The following is a 19,850-nucleotide window of genomic DNA, read 5'->3' as shown; positions in this document are numbered from 1 at the left end:
GAATTATGTGCTTGAAATTAATTTGATTTTTAATTTCTGTTTGAAACGTCCATGTTCACGTTGATCGATTCAATCGATTTAAATTATTAGCACACAATAACAATTACAGCTTATGTGTGTCTCATTGAATCGAAACGAGCAGAGTTCGGATGGAAATTTTCCATAAAATAGCCAACAATTGTATAATCGAAATCACGTTTATTCTGGTAATCCAATATTGTACCTAACAACGACCTTTGAATTGTAATAATTTTTTTATTAAATTGTTCCCTTTTAATGGTCTCATAAAAGTTACGAAAGAGCTTACGAAAATGACCTACGAATTTATCAAGCGATTTCTTCAAAGTAGCAAGTATACGCTGCGCAAACGATTTGGAAAATAATTGAATTATTCTGAATACCGGAAATATGAGTGAGTTAGAATCTATCATCTAGTTTAGTCGCGTGTCGCCGTAACCTCATCATAAAAATTAAATTTGTTCAATTATCAAGCTTTGTGATTCCGATAATAAAATCGTAGTAAGGAAATTGATTGATGATAATTCTTTAATCGATTTTTAATTGACTGCAGTTGTTTTTGTAACGATATGACATGACATAAGTAAGACAAAAAAGGAAAAGTTGAGCTATGACTCACCTTTCGGTTTTTCGGAAACTTCGCTGTCCACTTTCTCGGTAAATATTCCTTTTTGTATCGTCATCTTGCTTCTATTATCACTTTAACTTTTTATTCTTTTATTTAAATTAACTTAAAAAAATCACAGATTACTTTCGACCAGCGTAACAGTTTTATCTTATCACTCAATTTCTCATGATTTTTACAAATATTTTGATTTCCAAGATCAGATCATCTTCATTGATATCGACAAATTAATACTCCGTTTACATTGCCTGCTGGTGTAGTCAACAGTGTTAATCTGAAAAAGAAAATGTAATTTTTATTCGATTTTTCCTAAACAACAAAAGTATACGATTCCCAAATTTCTAATAATTTTTCATTAAATGTAACAGAACAGCAGAATTTCTATTCTTTTCTATTTTGTACATTAAACGTAGACATCGTACTCTACTGAAAACATTAGACGATTATGGACTAATTTAACTCACAGTCATTTAAAGTATCAATTTTGTACAATTTCACTCAACGTCTTTGAAACAATAAGCAAATGAAACAGAATAGCACAAGAGAAGGTCTGTCATAATACAAATATTATGTCGTGTGAAGCAATATGATGACATCGTGATCAAACATCTAGCCCTAGGTATTTTTCTATTTCGAATAATTAAACTGTTTGCGGTGTCATTCATTTTTTTTTTTAAGAGTTTATGCACACTCTCTTATTTGATTTATCGGTTAAAATTTGACTATTTTAAAGGAATGTCCGCACCGTATTTTTGTGTTACACAATCTGAGCTGTAGATTCGAAACATTAGTTGGTTCAGCCGATGTAAAAAGTATAGAAATTAACAACTCGTCTTTTCAAACGGCCAATTCGAAGCTAAAATGATAGTGCATTCCTAATCATTCGATTACCTTCGCACAAAAACTGTGTCATTACCAAAAATAATTATTGTAAGTGTACGGATTATAAAACAATAACTTTTATCAAGATTGTTTTAAAAATACTAAGTAATCGAAACGATATAATATTTCATATAGTTAGTCGCTCTTTGTAGCGATTAGGTGCAATATAGTGTCTATAAGTCTATAGTTTATCGGCATAGTTGGTATAATTACACAGTTGGTTGCACTTTTTCCTCGTGTTTTAATGAATCAGATTTCCAAATTGAACTACAAACGCTTTAGCGAAATGATGGACCAATGACGTTACTCTGACTTTTTAATAGAATGTTTTACATGAATGAAAGAATGAAAGAAAGAATGAATTGACAACTACAATATGATTGCGATAAGTGAAATATTTCTGTACGTTCTTCGCTAGTGCGACAACATCAGTTATTTGACGTACTTTTTCGCACTTGTATCGAAATGAGTGACGCTTTTAATTGCCAAATAGTTATTTATCTTACGCATGCGAGTGCTGTGGAATCGAATTAGCTAAAAAAGCCTTTTAGCACAAGCAGCGAACAACATTTTTCCTAAACGACGTGAGAAATAAGCGACGACATCGCGATATTTCAACACTAGTTAGGAAATATATATTACACACTTGTCACGAAGAAGTCGAGGCTTGCCGAGACTGATAGTGACAAGTGTGTACTCTATTTTATCACATAAGCGAAAACGTGACAACAACATTGACCAGAAGTGTAATGTTTGAATAAAACTTCTAGTGAAGTAATTTTGACATCCGAACACCGCGCGTATGTGATAAAGTATATTGTGGATGTGTAGTAGACATTATGTGTACCTCGTTGCAAAGATCAATTTTGTGCAGCTTAATGCCCAACATACTATTTCTCTGAGAAATAACGGAAGCAATATATATATTCGGTGGTGCTAAATCATTTCGAACTGATCTTAATATTAAATTGATATTGCTACATGGGCAGCAGTTTGATTACTAATTTTCCACATTGTTACGACTTCGATAAAGACTTTATCATAAACTCAGTAATGCATTTACTAGAATTTACAACAAAGGCAATTTAAATTGCTATTTTGAGTACAACAACAACAATTGCCACTATTTTCAGATCATTTGGTAATAGAAACATGTTTTTATCAAACATTGTTTTGAATTGCATGCTAACACGTCTCTTTAACAGAGTATTCAACAGAGTATTTTTCATCAAAGAATTTAGAGCAACACTGATTGAAATATTTAGAAGTGATACTGTGGAGTTAAATATTTAATTGAATATACTTCACAAGATTATTTGTTAGCACGCACACGCAACGGCAAGTTACCCATTACTCAATGATAATTCGCATTGTTAGGTTCAATTCTGATTCTTGACTTATTTTTGATGGATTCAGTACGATTTAGTAATCACTCAATGGGTGTTAAATTGCACTCGTTTGAAATTTATGTTGCTGAATTTGAATTTTGATTCTGTGCTATACTTTTCAACATATATCAAACACGGCACTTCACTGGTTATTTTTTTTAAATTCCAAATTTCAATGTACTTTAATGTAGGAAGTTTAACCAGCCATATCGTTAACCCACAGATATGGCTGGATAAACTTTATTCATTTATTAACAAAGAATTTAGTGAATATGCGAATACAGTTTAGAATTCAACATCATTGTAGAGATGAACACATGCATCAACGTTAATTTGAGTGTTTGTTACAAAGAGACATTCTATATTATTATGACTCAAATTAGGCGCGGCCATTAAATACAAATCCCCAATAAGAAGCCACCCGTTCATCTCTAATAAAACTCTCAACCGATGTATTTCCCCTTGGAAATTCCTCCACGATTTTCGTTAAGTTATTGTTAATATGGTTCTCGGAATGTTCATAACATCACGTGCTTACAATGTTTTGTTTTCTTCTATAATTTGAAATAGGGTGATTGATCATGATTTTCCGTCTTTTGAATTAGTTCGATTCTGCACGTTATTTTCGTGGAACCTTTTGAAAGCATGGGGAATGGTCGGCTTTATATAGATTGGACATTTATATTGAAATTTAATGGTTTCAGGGAATCAACGGTTGCGCTACGTGGTGTGTGATTTAGGGCGTCAAAGCGTCATGCCTCAAATCACGATTTTGATGAGTTTTTGTGGTAAATTTAAATAAGCAAATCAAGATCAGATTTTCGCGTTTACACGGTCAATTACTACATGAAATTTTACATAATACTATATGCACTATAATACATTAGAATACGACAGTGCTACTGTGCTGTAACAGCGGAAATGCAACAAGAGAATAATGCACGTTCATTGAATACCGAACAAAATGTATATTCTCTGACGATTAGTCTCAAAACAGTTGTTTTTATTCGTTTTGTTTTATATTAATTTCTGCAACGAAGCTATGCACTGCTCACGTATTATGTGGCACTAGTTGGAACTGAACGCGAAAAATAATGAAACGGAGAGCTTTCATTATAATATTATGCAATTGCATATGAATGTCAATATCGAGGTCTATAAAGTCTGTGTGCAATAGTTTCGTATTTTGCGTTTTACGAGTTTTTGCGGCGGTAAATGACGCTTGTTTACGAATGAAGAAAATGTAGACGCAGACTGTGGAATGAGGTGCATAAATAGTTTAGAGTAAATTTTAAACGGTGCGTTAGTAAGCTACTGTCGATTAATCATGGATAATAAACGTTTGCCATTTTTTAATTACGCGATGATGTACACGAATAGTTTGCTGCTCTATTTTGTGTATCATAAACCAGCTTAAATTTTTGTTGTTACACATAAAGTTTTAAATGTAAGGTTTCGTTAAAGTATTCAAGGTTAGAAATAGTTGCATTTTTGCTGTTGTTCATTTGAGTTTATTGGCCTTTTCATGAACTATTCAAATTGTTTGTTAAACTGTCATATATACATAACAAAAGGCGAAAAATTGTATTTCATTGTTTCTATTTTCACACTGACCCATCTTCGGCATCTAGTTTTGTGCGGATGGCATTGATATTATAAAAACAACAACAAAAAGTACTTGTCGCTATATATACATCCACCGATTATTTACACAAAATTTCCAGCATAATTCGTACATCGTTTTTTAGTTTGCTGAAACATAATTGATCATGGCTACGGAATAACATCACGGTTTCGCAATGTTGAAGCCGAAAAGTTGAATGATCATTGTAAGAAAAATGGACAGGTTCGTCAGACAGTCAAAATTAACACAAAAATTACCCAAATTGTAAATAACCTGTTCAAAAAGTTGTTCTGAAAGAAAATTAGCTACGACAAAAAACTTAAAAAACAACATAAAAACAGCAAAAAAAAATCATCGAAATGATGTTGATAGAAGTTACGAATTTTGTTTGATCAAATACCCAAAAAAAATGCATGCGTGTGTAACGTGTATACAAATTGTAAAACATGTTGTAAAACACAAAAGACAAGATATTCGTCGATGCATTGTATTTATGTAATTAACAATTATAATTCTACTTACATTGTATGTGTAGCACAGCTCTTTTTTTTTAATCAGTCAGACACAAATATGTGAACACAGATTTTAAAATTAATCAAAGGTAAAGTTTAGCGACATTAAATTGTCCTTTTTGTGATTAAAATAAAACAAGAAAAATTTCCACTAAAAATCTCTTCCGGTCAAAATTTTACTTGCACTTTTCTTGTCACTGTATTTACCAAACGATGGCAATCATAAATCGTATAAAACCGCACAATCGTACTAATGAGTGTCAAAATTCGAACTGAATGAATATACAGCCAAACGCGTCTTTTCAAGCAGAAAACTCACTGTATGAAGATTGTTCGGCCAACAACAAAAGCACGATGTTACTACTGTTTTACAATATATATAACATCTGATCAGGTAAAATAACTCGCAGTATCACAGAATATTAATATCAGAGATAAAGTCGACGTTTTTTTTATATTTTTTTTAATGTTTTGTTTATGTGTCTTTAGCATTTGTATTCGAATTGATTAACCTATACAACGTGCAGTATTGCTTCTATGACGTCAGAGAAATGCATCGTGAGAATGCCGATTATAATGATACCGTAACGAAAGAGATTACGGCTATTACTTAATATGTTAAAAATTCTTAGATCATGTAAAATAGGTTTGTTCCAAGTAACTGTAAACACGAACTTTGACAACCCGAACAACGACAATTTCATCCACAGCAACGTCGCTTACGTGATATTTCATACAAATCGAGCAACGTTGCCTACGAGATTTACACAGAAATATTATTGAGGTCAATGAAAGTGTAAAACCGGTAGGGTCTATTGTCCGCCAGGAGGACATAAAAATTTGATTTTCGTATTTAAACGCACTCATTTTCATATTATTTTGACATAAAATGTGAGTGCGTTTAAGACGAATTCGCCGATCGAGCATACCTGTTTTAGACTTTCATTGATTGAGGTTATGGTTCTGTGGATGAAATTTGACAATTCATATGCCTTGGAACAAACCTATAACAGATTCGAAAATTGCACTGGCGATACCCGTCTGTGAAAAATTCGGTCGGCTTTGGCTGAATGTGTATATTACTTTTTATAAGTGAAAATGTGTTTGTTAAATCACGACAGAGTAAAGTTAACCAGGCAGGAGCGCTGATTTGACTAGGGACCTGAATAATCTAGTAGCCCTATATTTTTTGCGAATAAAATTTTTCAATTTATATCAGTGTTCATTTGAGTTCATTTTCATACAGTGTATTAGGTCTTTTTTTTATTAATCGTATGGGACGTTACATTGTATTACAAAATCAGTTTTTCGTTAAAAAAAAAAACACTTAGTCAAAGGTCAAAACGATTACTCGTTCACTTCAAATCTCAATGTCTAAATTTCTGATCCATTCGATTCCTTCTGCCCTTAGGTCCCTTATTTGACGTTTCGAAAATGAACCGCTCCTGCCTGGTTTATTTTACTCTGCCGTGGTTAAATTTAATAGAGAAGACATTACCACACGTAAAGGTACGTAGACTTTTGATCTTCAGAAAATTTCAGACAAAAGTTTACTGTTAACATAACATTTTTGAGCGCATCACCTTCACACAAATGTTCGACGAACTTTTTAGATTTGCAGTGTTTAAGGTTTAAGAAGGTGTTTAAATCTTCGATATCGATACTGCAAGTGTGTTAGTTTCATAATCAAATTGGGTTCCTAACATTTTTATTGTTCCAATTAAAACTTTTTAAATTGAAGCGATAAGCAGCACTTGATGCTGATAAAAAGTTCTCGTGTCGAAGGATTGATTGTCAATTTTACTTTGATGACACAAAGCGATAAAAGTCATTCGACAATGAAAATTGAAATACTTTTCTCGAACTTGTAGAAATCGCGATGTTGCGGCTGTTAACTAATCGACCGTTGGTCGTCATTGTTTACTAAATAAAGATTTTGGAAAATACATTCACTTATTCAATCTACTATCTTACATGATTTTCTTTAAGTCTTTTGTTTAGAGTTACTATTGCAGCGACTTGTGGATTAAAAATAGAGAGAAGAAATCGAGCTTCGTAAGGCTCTCCTTCAATTTTAAAAGGTAAGTAACGCTATATGGGTTAAGATACTTTAGAAAAGAAAATCTAGTCTTTTGAGAAAAGCTGAAAAGGAGAAGATCGATAGTTGATGCATTGATCACTTCACCTTTCACAGATGCACAGATCTGATGTGCATAAATCTGTGTTGAAAGTTTGGCTAAGTCATCTTATTTTTAAACAAAAATTTTATCATGCAAAAAGAATCAAACATCACTCAATCCATCATTGTAAGGTGTCAAAGATAAAATTTGTTTATTTACACCAAGTAGTGCTGCGTCAATAATTTTCGTTATTGTCAGCTTTATTGGTTTATGACTACTATCATTTAAGATCATAGCAAGTTTGTGATAAATTAGTTAGAAAAGAGATTGTGTTAATGAAAAATCTACAATCTGGATACAGGAAGCGGCATACTTGAAATTGTACAAATTTTCCACAACGAAATCGTAGGTTGGTTATTGGTCTTTAGTTAATTCCGTTGAACAAACAAGACACGTTCTATCGCCGCAAATCATCTGCTACTTCTCTTGTTTAAATATCCTCTTACTATCAACCATCGTAAGAATTTCTAGATTAACTGCAATTCATTTTAACCAAGTGACGTTGATATGAAGCTCGAAAAACTAAGATTTATCAGCATCAAAGGTTAAGGTATAAGTGTGCCTGTGACGGACGCTATGCCGCTAGCTGGCTATCTGTTTTTTCCAAATTCCATGACAATATTTACAACGAAATCCTTATCTCTTGTAATTAATAATCACTAATTGAACATATTGTTCGTTATCGGTTCTCGAAATGAAATGAATGGCAATTGGCAACAGGTACGTTATACTGACCATTTGACAAGTGGCATCTCGAACTTGATTGCGCTTATTTCAAAGCAATATACTCGGTTTTGATATTGTATTTCCCATAATTTTGGCTATTAAACACACGACATTTTCACAGCTGTAGGTACTTTATTATCTATGGCGGGAGCTCGCTGATATGTATAATCGGCACGTACTTCGTCACTTTTGATAAGATGAGCTCCTGTGAAGATTTAAATAGAAAGGCTATTTTAATAAGACTAAAATCCTAACTTACAGAATGAATGATTTTTAACGAAATGGTGCACTATGGTTAGCTGGTGGTTCTGTTGCAATAATACAATTTGTTCTAACATACAAATCTCAAAAGTTGCATCACTTTGATGATAAATTGAACATCTTATCAATATTGTCATTCAACAATCATAAATTGATATTGAGCTACGTGCAAAAATGTACTAACAATCACCCACTTAATTAAAGTCACTTCAGAGAAGATTGTTCTGCTTCTGTTTTTCCCAGAAAAATCTGAGAAAAAATAATCTTTACCTGTTAATTGGCAAATCAGGTGACCTCTGCCAGTAATTATGGCAAAAAAGAAGTCAACAGCTTAATCTTATCTAAGAGATTTTTGAGCTGACTGTTACTACAGAAGTCGCGTAATTCACTAGCAGTTTGCTTGATAGACAGAACACGTTTATTCTAATATAATAAACTAATAAAATCCCCGTGCAATAAGCATGGCAAAGTGTCACTTATTTCACGTGTGCTGTGAGATCACCACAAGACCAACACTTATCTTGCACTTCCAGTTAAGAGTCACGATTTTTATTGTACAATTAATGCAGATAAAATGTGTTGGTTTAGTGTTCAATTAGTAACAAGAATTCTATTGGTTTTGTATTTTATTGCGATTGAGTTAGGCTTTACTGGCAATTCTTAATATAAGATGACACAGATTTTTTTTAAAATAATTTATAGGTTAATGTGCAAAGACGAGTCAACACATTCCTTTCGCATACTCAAGATAGTGCTTAATGACAAGGTAACCTACCTTTTGTCAAAACAAAAATAAAAATCCAACCAAAGATACTAAGACATCAGGTAGAACTGTCTTTCATGTACTAGATTAATCATTCATCTAACGCAAGAGATGATGAAATGTTCATTTCTGGCTGCAGGAAAAAAAGCTGCAATTAGGGGATGTTAAAAACCTTTATTATGTCGATGTTAATCTAATAGGTTAAGTTAATTTCCATTATTTTACAAGTTTGAACTGTTCTAGAATATGGAACTCAGAGGTATCCACGGGGTGTCGGGGAATCTCGCATGATTGTGCGAGCTTCAACACTTAGAGGTGAGATCGGGTTAAAGATCTGATCATCACAATTTGGAAATAGGATGACCACTTCCAAATTACGACTTGACACCAGTCTGTTCCCATGAAATAAGCTATCCGAAATCACACGGATATCATTCGATATCTGAGTAGCCTGGTACCCATATTAAATCGACTCTGTTTAGTTGTGCTAAGCTTTGTAGCGATTCCCATGCTTCGAGAGATAAAGCTGTGGTGAATTTGAACGAAGATAGTACTTTCGTTTGGCTGTCTTAGCAGATGAATATGATTTGGTCAGATATGTTCTGTGTTACTATGAACGCATCTAATATCGCACAAATTTCTTCTAGAAATATCGAAGAAAAGGTCCCAAGTGAGATGGACATTTTTTTAAAACTATGACCTAGTGCCGAGTGGCAAGTAACCTAGGTTTGGATTTTTTTGTCTTTTGGACTAAAAGTGGGTTTATAGCTCGCATCTTTTGTGCGGACTACCAACCCACTTTTAGTCAAAAAGACAATAAAATTCAAACAATTACCTAAGTTATATTACTCACAAAATCACTTTGGATATCAGCAGGTGACACCTGCTAGTGATAAATAATGTCCGAAGGGTTCTGCGTGCTGCGTGTAAAATTAGATACATGTTGAATGTTGAAGGGCAAGTTTATAAATTCTTAATTTGATATAAGTGCAACTAATCACAAACTTTTTACTCATTCATTGTTTTGCCCCTGATGGTAAACTCTCTCAGTTACTTATTTCCTAAATGTATACTTGTTTGCCAATGATGGCAAAATAAAGAGAGAATAAGATTTAGGCGTAAAACATCATCGACCATCTAGAGATTGTGTAATTTATGTCGCAAACGCCTGAACATCGGATAGTAGTTCGATTTCAGCAATAGATGTCCCGCCGGATGATTTAAAAAACCAACCTGTTACTAAAATAAACTTCTACGATTTTGAGATGAATTAAAATTACACTTGAACCAGTTAAAATTCGCGATCCCACACGAATAGTGTCACTATCAACAATAATATTTTCTGTTCACAAAATAAAGATCGTGTGAAAATGAACAATAATACATTGCATTGGAGCTATCGGGATTTTCGTCAATTTCCCGAAGATTTGCTGGAACATATTGAAAATGTGGAAGAAATTTATTTGAAAGAAAATTTTATTCCGTCGATTCCCGAATGGTTGTTTGAATTCACCAATTTGCGGTTCATTCATTTGGGTGGCAATATGCTCAAAACAATTCCTGATGGCATTTGTTTGTTAGCTAATTTGGAGTTTTTAGATGTATCAAAGAATCAAATCAGTGAATTACCTCCTACGTTCACACTGATGACGAAACTGTGCAGATTTAATTGTAGTGATAATAAAATTACAGAGATTACTAAAGGTATTGCCATTGATTTAATTTTGTGACAAAGGGAGATCGTGCAATTTTCTTTCTTTGATCAGATATTGGAAAAATGGTGAATCTTGAAACGCTGGACTTCAGTAAAAATCTACTCACTAAAATTCCAACTGAATTAGCAAACTGTGTTCATTTAAACGAGCTACTCTTCAATGATAACAAAATTGTGCAAATTCCTACTAAAATAATCACTCTTCCTGAGTTAGAAGTCTTTGAAGCAGACGGTAGTTGCAGCAAGCCCGCAAGGGAATTTCGAATATATTAAGAAATAGCGTTTCATACTTTCAGGCTGTTCACTAGAATATCTTCCAGGCATCGTGAGCAAAATGTTAACCCACGTGCGAGTGTTTAATAATAGCCGTCTCACCTACTATCCTGTGATATACGAGAAATTTTTGAAATTGCACTACGACTACTGGTCGGAAAGTGTTGTGAGGTAAACGTGTATTGAGTTCAAAGTGCTAATATTCGTGATTTCTAATTGTTGGCAAACTGACTAATTTGTTTTGTTATATCGATGAATCCGACGTAATTAAAATGCAGATAGCTACGGAATTAGATCCATTCAGTGAATGAGTGTGTAGTTTGTGAATGCTTGTTTTACACACAGTTCAGATTTTTAATAGATTATCGATCAAGGCTTCGTTACAGGATGTATTCTTTCGAAAATATGTAACGATATTTAGGTTTAAATGACTAAACAGACATCATTCAAATTACACCTAAATATTTCACTAACGACTACTCAAACGAAATAGGAAACGCTCAATTCCCATTATAGTTTAGCAGCACTGGTAACTTTTCGGTAAACTCAAAAATCTGGTTAAATTTAACTTTGATAAATTGATAGGAGAATGCAGATGACGCAGATAGAGATAAAATCTCATCCGATAGTCGATACGACAAAAAGTAGCCTTGCGTTATATCAGTTTATCGGCGAGTTTAATTTATCAACCTAGAAAAGCTCTGACAGGAACACAGCTCCAATTTCGAGTTGACAAAGACTTAATAATGGTCGTAATAGTTGACCTTAATTTTCATATTAAAAGTTCTCGAAACTGCATTCTGAGGAAGCTGTTTCATCTGTTATAGACAACGAATACAAAAGCGAATTCTGGTGGTTTTATGCTCTCTTATATAGCAAATCTTATGTTTAAACTTATGAAGTCAAAGATTTTTCACCAATCTGTTGAAAAAGAAACTTTGAACATCAGAAATAGTAGATTCGACAATTCCTATTCAGTTAATGCAGTCTTCATAGCAAAATACATATTATTGAAACAACTTTATTATTATTTATTTATTATCCACCAACGGGTATCGACCCTACTGGCGTATTCAAAAAGTACAATTTGTCAAATTCTTCTACAACATTTGTCAATCAAAAACGGCACATTATCAAATTAAATCAAAGCATTGAAATAGCATCAAAAAAGATCAATTACAAATCAAAATCAAATGCAATTCGCACAAGTTTCTATTCAAGTTTCCACGTCAAAAATAAAAGAAAAGAAAAAGAAAAAACGATCAACTGGACTTTAACATAATAGGTCAATCAATTCTAGTTCACTTCAACAAAAAAAAATGTCCATCGACTCGACACTCCAGTATATTTCGTTCCCTAGTTAACAAAGTCGCGCAATCGAACATTTGGAGGCCATAAGTCATGCGACATTATCGAACTGTAATTCTCGTCCGGGACAACTTCAGTCGAATGACGTAGATTCGATAACTTCTGTATTCTAGTGAAATGTTTGGGTTAGTGAAATATAAAGTATTAAGGTAAATGATGGAGAGTTGACCTAAATTGACAAGACCAAACTTTGAACTTGAATTTCTCATCGATTTTGGAACTATGTTACATGGAACCACTTTTATTTGAAAGATTTATCTTTTGTTTACTTAATTAACATAAATTTTATTAATTATTGAAGATTTCGTTTAACAAAGTTAATTAATTAATAAAAATGCAGAGTTAACCTACGTGAACCGTGAGTTGTCCGATTTCTTACAAGTTCAACAAATCGTGAATTGTCCCATATACAAACGTCATAGGACAACTCGCGGTTTATTGGATGGTGAGTTGACCGATCATTTTTTCTTCATACAAATTTACACGGACAACTTAAGATCACTTTTCCACTAGGTCAACTCTCCATCATTTACCTTATTAGAAATTTAACCAGTCACATCTGTTATCGATAACGACGACAAAAATAATGACAAGCTCAGGGTAATATTGTCCTTTATATAGTAAAATGCATGTTAAAAAATTGAAGTACAAGATTTGAAATCAACCGATTAAAACTACTTTGATCGATGGAAGTAATAGACCCAATAATAAAACTGTTGCCGTCTGTAACAGGTTAAATGTAAAATGTATACTGACTTTGTACTTCACCTATTAAAGTTCATCTCTTCTCCTAGTGCTGATGTGATGATGATATTTCTACCCGATCAAAGTAAACGTACAACTTTACCGAACGGAATGAGAAAAATTCACCTTCCAACGACTAGAACACCACACAGCCTCGTCGAACTTGGACTAAAAGCTCTTTACTCGTCTCTTACATTCTGTCAAACTGTTTGTGACAACTTAGACGATGGTATGTTTCCTCGCGAAATTCAGGCACGAATCATGGATGGACCGGCTACAAAATGTGGAAATGACGCTTGTTCTTCGCTTCTCTTTACCGAATGTTATTTTCTTTTGCTCAAGAAGTAAGAAATTTGTTTGTAAGATTTTTTTAGTGCTAACGGCTTGCGTTATTTATTTCTCAGGAATAAGAGTTTGTCGCACATCATTTTTAGCAACATGTTCTGTTCAATGGACTGCACAAACCGCTGGCTCAATCTGTATAAAGAAAAGTACCACAAGATAAATTAGACAGCCGTTGTTTTCCGGATGTAAATGGTTGACATTTTTTTGTTGTTGAAGACTGTTTCATGATACTTTTTACCGAAATAAATTGAATCTATAACTTTGCCTAGAAACAAATTGCAACGTTAAATTAATTGAACTATTCCACCCGAAAGATTAAACCTACCCCAGAATGAATCGCAACCACACTATGAGTCTTCAATCTGATTAGGGATTTGCCTTTTTCATTTACAGATATTTTCCTTCCTGTACAATTCCTTCCAAGTTTCTTGCCGCTGATGACATCACAATAATCACCACGAGTCAAACACGTATTCAGGGTGACTACTGCCTCATTTTGTTCATTGTTAAAGGCCACAAATCCTTTGTTACCGCGACAAAACGCAATCATGTTATTGTCGTTATCCCACCAATTCACAAGTGGTTCACCATGCACGTTATTCCGAAACCCAATCATTCCAGCAATTTCTACCCAACGATGCTCACAAACCCATCCATTTGTACAAGTTCCATTGGGCGAGAATTTCGGAGAAATTATATTTTCGGTTGAAGGATCGGCAGGAGGTCCTAAACATTTGAATTTTACTTTTTTCCTTTAAACTTCGAGATTTCTCGTCGAATTACCTTGGTCTGATAAATCAAACGCATATGAGCTCATGATCCTTGGAATGCCATACGGATGGGCTAACATAAATGCGACAGCCATTTTGTACATTTTCGGAAATCTGTAGGTCAGAATTTCAGATCCACCAGCACCATTTCCTCGTTGATTGTCATGATTATCTACGAAAACTAATGCACACTTTGGTGGTAGCATATTCCATACTGGACCCCAGGACTTTAACCACTTTAATTCATTGTGACCACGAAAAGCTCGACTAATTTCTAATGAAAATTTAAATTCCGTGACTGCGCCCAGAGATATGTATTCAGTTCTGAGAGACAACGAAACTTTATTAGATTTGAAGTAGAGAAGATAATAAAAAAAAACCGTAGAGCCTACTTCTTCACAGCTTCACCCCCAAGGTCTATAACCTCTTGATAAATAAATGGTTTTGATCCTGGCGCAAAACTTGCTGACAAATTCTTTAGACGACCATAGATCACCTAAACGGAGGATTTTAGGATAAAAGTTTGTAATAACACCAGCACGTCATTTCTCACACTTAAATCACTGGGCCACATATGTTTTGAGGCATCCATCCGAAAGCCAGCAACCCCGATATCAATCAACTTGTTCATAAAATTACCAATTCGATCGCGAACATACTCTATGCTCTGGTCTAAATCAGGCAATCCAACAAGCTCACAATTCCGTACTTCAAAGGCATTATTGTAGTCGTTTATTGCACATGACTGATGGAAATGTGTCTCATTGTATGGAACAACCGGATAGTATTTATCAGGTATAAAGGCCGTACCGCCACCAGTTCCATTCACTAATCCATTTCCTGCAGCCATATGATTCGCAATAACATCAACATAAATTCGGACACCGACCGCATTACATCGATTTACCATTCGGCTAAAGTCACTCTCATTGCCTGATCTTGTAATTATGTTGTACGAAATGGGTTGGTATCTTTCGAACCAGGGTCTTTTCGGTACAATTGCATTTTCAGTGATTGGTGACACCTAATAGCGAATCCTGGTAAGAAACGGTAGATAAGAATGAAACTATAAGAACTACCTGCACGCCACCAAATCCATGCCGTGAAAGATATGTCTCACATTCTGCAGCAATGTCGTTAAATTTCCATTCAAATAAATGGACGATTCCCGACCGATTCGAAAAGAAATGTGGATTGTACTGAGACAAAGTTAATGTTGCAAAGTTAATGAGTTGCAGTAAAGATATCAACATTATTTCTCGCATGGTGTTTTTCAATAACAGCCACCAATGACGCAAAACACAATTTTAATATTCTTAATGAAGAAACTCGTTTTTTATTCTCAACTCAAGCACAGTGCCATTTAATGTTTTCAGTGAACCCGTGCTCATCACTGACTAAAATTGAAATTGTATATTACATGCGACGGTTTAGTTTAGTTCAACAGATTTCAGTAGAACATCGATGTTTGTTAAAATATACGCGCGTTCATACTGCGACTAAATAAAAATCGTATTTGCATACGAGCGTCTATCGAGTCGACTTGTTATCAATTATTGTTGATTTTGTTACAGTTACGACTTTTTGAGTCGGATGCTTGATGTGAGTATCTTTTCCTATTCGTTGTTTTGATGTACACTTAAAAAAAATGAAATTTTGCAAAAGATAACCAGGAGACTTTCTTCTTCAGATAGTTTATTAATTGTATATCTATACAATACCATAACGTCAACTTGTATTGTTGATGCGATTTACCACCATACAATCTTGTGTGAGAGTGATTCTTTCAGTAAACAAAGTCAAAGTTCAGTAGTTCTGTACGAATAATTTAATCAAGCCGTGATCCAACATGAACGGCTAAAATTCCGTTGTTATTACTGCCTTCGGTCTTAAATAAAATTGCCTCGCTCTCACTATCCACATCAACTATACTCAAACAATTTCCATTTTCATCATATCCTGCAATCACATCACAATACTTTCCCTCAGGCACACATACGAAAATTAGATTTCCAACTAAAGAACTAAAGTTCCTGCTGGTAAAAACAATAAATCCTTTGTCTTCCCGACAAAAACCGACAGTGTTCCAGTCAAATACTCTCCGTTTCGTTATACTTGTGCCATGAACATTCACTCGAAAATTAACCATTTGCACGATGGGTTTCCATCGATGTTCACATATCCAACCGTTTTCACAATTTCCATCGTCGTCAAGAGTGACCGAAAGTATTTTCTCGTTTTCGTCCATCGGTGGACCTTGCTGAATGTCATATTCGCTAAAATTGTAGGAGCTCATTAAGCGAATCGTACCGAATGGATAGGCTAACAAAAAGGCGTTAGCCATTATGTATCTCTTTCTCGATTTGAAGTTTAACGACATTTTATCATTTGAACTAAATGCTCTTTGTGTGTCGTGGTTGTCAACCTGGTGGGTGTGCTGTATTAGTATTAGCAAAAAATAATTCGGTAAAAATTATTACAAATACTAATGAATCGTCTGATTGTAGAAATCCAAGCTCTGGACCTAGTTTAAACAACTCAGTAAGGTTGTTTCCATCTCCGAAAATTTGCGATAGATCTCTGGAGTAGAGGAACTCCGTCACAACACCGAAACTTGTGTATTCAGTTCTAAATAGATATAATGTCATTAACTCGCAAATATTCATCTAGTTTAAAATCGTTTCAATAAGCGGACTCAACCGACCGGTTATTGCTTCAGATTAAAAATTTAGTCGGGGATCCAATCTTAAGATTGAAACTATTTAGTACTCACTTAGATACGGGCTCCTCACCAAAGTCAAGAACTAAAAGTACGAGTCTCAATAATCATCAACAAATGGAAAAATATTTTACATCAAAACCTTCTTGCATTATGAAAGGCCGAGCTCCAGGTTCAAAATCAAAATCTTCCCGTAAATTGTTCAATGCATCGTAGATGTCCTAAAACCACTCAACTAACAATTTTTTTCTCAAGATCCTATTTTCAGTTCGCGAGAGATGAATCTCCCAGAAATGTGACGTTACTTGCGTGTGACGCTACGAAAAATTTCCCTGTGAGATTCACCTCCCGTGCACACAAAAACGTTATTTATTTACATTCAATTCATTCGGCCACATGTGTTTGCAATGTAACACATGGAATCCAGCAGCTCCTAAATCGATCAAGTAGTTCATAAAGCTTACAATTTTGCTACGCACATACTGCGATCCATGATTCAAATCTGGCATTCCAATTAATTCACAGTTACGCACTTGAAACGCATCAAAATAACTTTGGATCGAGCAGGTCCGATGAAAATCTTTTTCAGTGTATCCCGCACTCGGATAATTTTTATACGTAGCAGTAGATCCGGCCGTTCCGATCATTTCTGTTTGAGCTGCAGCCATATGATTAATCACGATGTCCACATAGACACGAACTCCTACTTTTTCACATCGTCTGGTCATGTCGAGAAATTCATGAGAATTTCCCGATCTTGTTAAAATTTTAAACGACATCGGCTGTAGACGTTCACACCAAGGTCGACCTTTAATTATTATATTCTCATTCACTTGTGACACCTGAGGAAAGCGTCCGTCTTGAATCTAGTAATGTTTAATGAACTTCTAATAAAATACTTGAACGCCGCCAAAGTTGTGTTTACCGAGAAAGGTCTCGCATTCGTTAGCAACGTCAGCAAATTTCCATTCGAAAAGTTGTACAATAGCTCTGCGATTGTGCTTAAAGTTTGGATTATGTTGACCATTAGTCCGTATGAAAGCGAAAGATAATAAAATAATTTGACGAATAGTATGCATGCCTTTTATTCAACTCGCTTAATCAACTACTGCTAGTTACTAAATGCAAATGAAAAATTACTACATATGGGTCATTTATCGTTGTCGAGATCATTGCGATGCAATGATTGTATGTACATAATTAGCAGCGCTGTTGTTTGTATTACAATTTTTTAGTGAATCACTAATTTCAGTGAGTGATGTAAGAGATTGTAATTATTTTGTTCTTTCCGAGAATAATTTGCTTTTTTTTGATAAAGCAATTACTACCTCAATTTACAGGTACACCAGATGAACTTAGCTTAAAAATTGTAAAAATCCAATACAATCCGTATGAAATCACATTGAAAAATAGCTCAATTCACGTCGTAAGTGCGGTCGAAATTCAAAATCTTTCTCACGCAAGTCTTTGTAACAAAGCGTCATTTTCACACAAGGAAGCGTTAATAGTACATTACTACGCAAGGGAAGTAAAGTGATATCTCGTATCCAGATGAGAAAAAGTATCCGAGGGCGGCAGCCCGAGGTACTTTTACTCATCGTGATACGAGTTATCACTTTATTTTCCGTGTGTAGTACGACGTTTTACTATGCGAGTGATGTAAAGGTTATTGCCTATACATGTAATAGCCTTATTACATGCACCAGCATAGTAAAATGTATTTTTCGGTTCACTTTTTCATCGACTTGAAATTCAAATTTTAGGCAGACTTACGGCGTGAATTACACATTAACTTATGCGCGCGAGACAGCATCAATGTATCAATGTGCGTAAAATGTACGAAGTACGTATACATGGCTATGAAGTCTTTTACGTGGATTAAAAAACTGTGGCATGTAAGTAAAGGGAATAAAAGTTTCTAAGCTAAAATTTTCGGGTGTATCAACAAAATGTGGCAAAGGTTAATTTCGCATTATGTGTAAAATGTGTAAAAACAGTAAGTTAACATAATAAGGTACCTAGGTAGGGAATGCAATCCCGTACCGATTTTTGAATCCCGGGATTCGGGATTGAGAAACTCAGTACCGGTACCAGTACCGGGATTTCCGGTACTGAAAAGATATGGATTAATTATCAGTAAAAGAAATTATTTTCATTTTATTCTCATTTTTTTAAGTTTTTTAATGGTACAGTTAAGTGTGCTTACTCACAGTGAAACACGTATCGAATTTATTTTGTTCTAAACGAGGGGTAACTCACTTCTAGATTAAATGGATTAAATGGTATTAAATGGATTAAATGGATTAAATGGATTTAATGGATTAAATGGAATAAAAATTGGATTAAATGGATTAAATAGGAAAAAAGTTCATTTTACCAAATACTGTAAAAGTCTTAAAAATTGTTGATTTTGATCGAACCACGTACTAAAACTCATACTACAATGTTAAAAGGCGAAAAAATCCACTTTTAGGAGTTTTTGGTGTAAAGTGGATTAAATGGATTAAATGGATTAAATAAATTTAATACCATTTTTCACAAAAAAAAAATTCCTATACCTCACGAGTACTTAAACGAGCTGGGGATCGTGCAGATCTATTTTTCGCAATTACTTTACAATTTTTTCAGGTCGGTAGCCTAATTATTTCGGTAAAACTAAAAATTTTTTTTGGATTAAATGGATTAAATGGATTAAATGGATTTAATGGATTAAATGGAAGTGCGTCACCCCTCGGTTCTAAATATCAAATTTGACACTACGACAAAAGAAATTCGATACTTACGTCGCTGTGTGAAGGCCGGGTAACTTTAACTTATGTTTGCAACAGCGTAGATGTCACATTGTAAATTCAATTTTCTCTTTGGAAAAATGCTCACAATGCACTTAACGTATCATCGTTCAATCTTGAACGTATAAGTTGTGGGACTTGTGGTCGTC

General features: G+C 34.3%; 4 protein-coding genes across 6 annotated transcripts in view; 1 reads left to right on the top strand and 3 right to left on the bottom strand.

Annotated features, from left to right (window-relative positions):
- The window catches only part of LOC119071112 (putative inorganic phosphate cotransporter), a 33,409-nt gene extending 27,907 nt beyond the window's left edge, over positions 1-5,502 (bottom strand). The window contains exons 1-2 of the mRNA XM_037175759.1: positions 5,060-5,502; positions 638-917 (exon numbers count right to left, since the gene is read on the bottom strand). Coding sequence (XP_037031654.1) covers positions 638-701 — 64 coding nt within the window. The 5' untranslated portion in view covers positions 702-917; positions 5,060-5,502. The remainder of the gene's footprint in view (positions 1-637; positions 918-5,059) is intronic.
- Positions 5,503-10,284: 4,782 nt separating this feature from the next.
- LOC119071118 (leucine-rich repeat-containing protein 1-like) lies at positions 10,285-13,638 on the top strand. Its single transcript, XM_037175767.1, has 5 exons — positions 10,285-10,683; positions 10,746-10,925; positions 10,990-11,137; positions 13,129-13,422; positions 13,483-13,638. The coding sequence occupies exons 1-5, from the start codon at positions 10,350-10,352 to the stop codon at positions 13,586-13,588; spliced, it is 1,062 nt and encodes a 353-aa protein (XP_037031662.1). The 5' UTR covers positions 10,285-10,349; the 3' UTR covers positions 13,589-13,638.
- LOC119071117 (alpha-amylase A-like) lies at positions 13,444-15,740 on the bottom strand. The gene is made up of 6 exons (XM_037175766.1): positions 15,273-15,740; positions 14,747-15,217; positions 14,586-14,689; positions 14,207-14,517; positions 13,749-14,149; positions 13,444-13,688 (listed from the first exon to the last, which is right to left on the bottom strand). Exons 1-6 carry the CDS (start codon positions 15,456-15,458, stop codon positions 13,677-13,679), a joined length of 1,485 nt encoding a protein of 494 aa, XP_037031661.1. The 5' UTR covers positions 15,459-15,740; the 3' UTR covers positions 13,444-13,676.
- A 68-nt stretch (positions 15,741-15,808) lies between these two features.
- Positions 15,809-18,017, bottom strand: LOC119071114 (alpha-amylase 2-like). Of its 3 annotated transcripts, XM_037175762.1 has the most exons (7): positions 17,812-18,017; positions 17,290-17,754; positions 17,055-17,133; positions 16,967-16,997; positions 16,674-16,821; positions 16,292-16,618; positions 16,177-16,226 (listed from the first exon to the last, which is right to left on the bottom strand). In XM_037175762.1, the coding sequence occupies exons 1-7, from the start codon at positions 17,989-17,991 to the stop codon at positions 16,218-16,220; spliced, it is 1,239 nt and encodes a 412-aa protein (XP_037031657.1). In that variant the 5' UTR covers positions 17,992-18,017; the 3' UTR covers positions 16,177-16,217. The 3 variants fall into 3 exon arrangements, with proteins under 3 accessions (XP_037031656.1, XP_037031655.1, XP_037031657.1); XM_037175761.1 differs by having other exon boundaries at positions 15,809-16,618; positions 16,680-16,821; XM_037175760.1 differs by having other exon boundaries at positions 15,812-16,618.
- Between the last annotated feature and the right edge of the window lie 1,833 nt (positions 18,018-19,850).

Source organism: Bradysia coprophila, assembly GCF_014529535.1.
Source record: "Bradysia coprophila strain Holo2 chromosome IV unlocalized genomic scaffold, BU_Bcop_v1 contig_144, whole genome shotgun sequence".
Taxonomy (NCBI): Eukaryota; Metazoa; Arthropoda; class Insecta; order Diptera; family Sciaridae; genus Bradysia; species Bradysia coprophila.
Note: the sequence above shows the minus strand (reverse complement) of the source record. Positions and strands in the feature narration are given on the sequence as shown.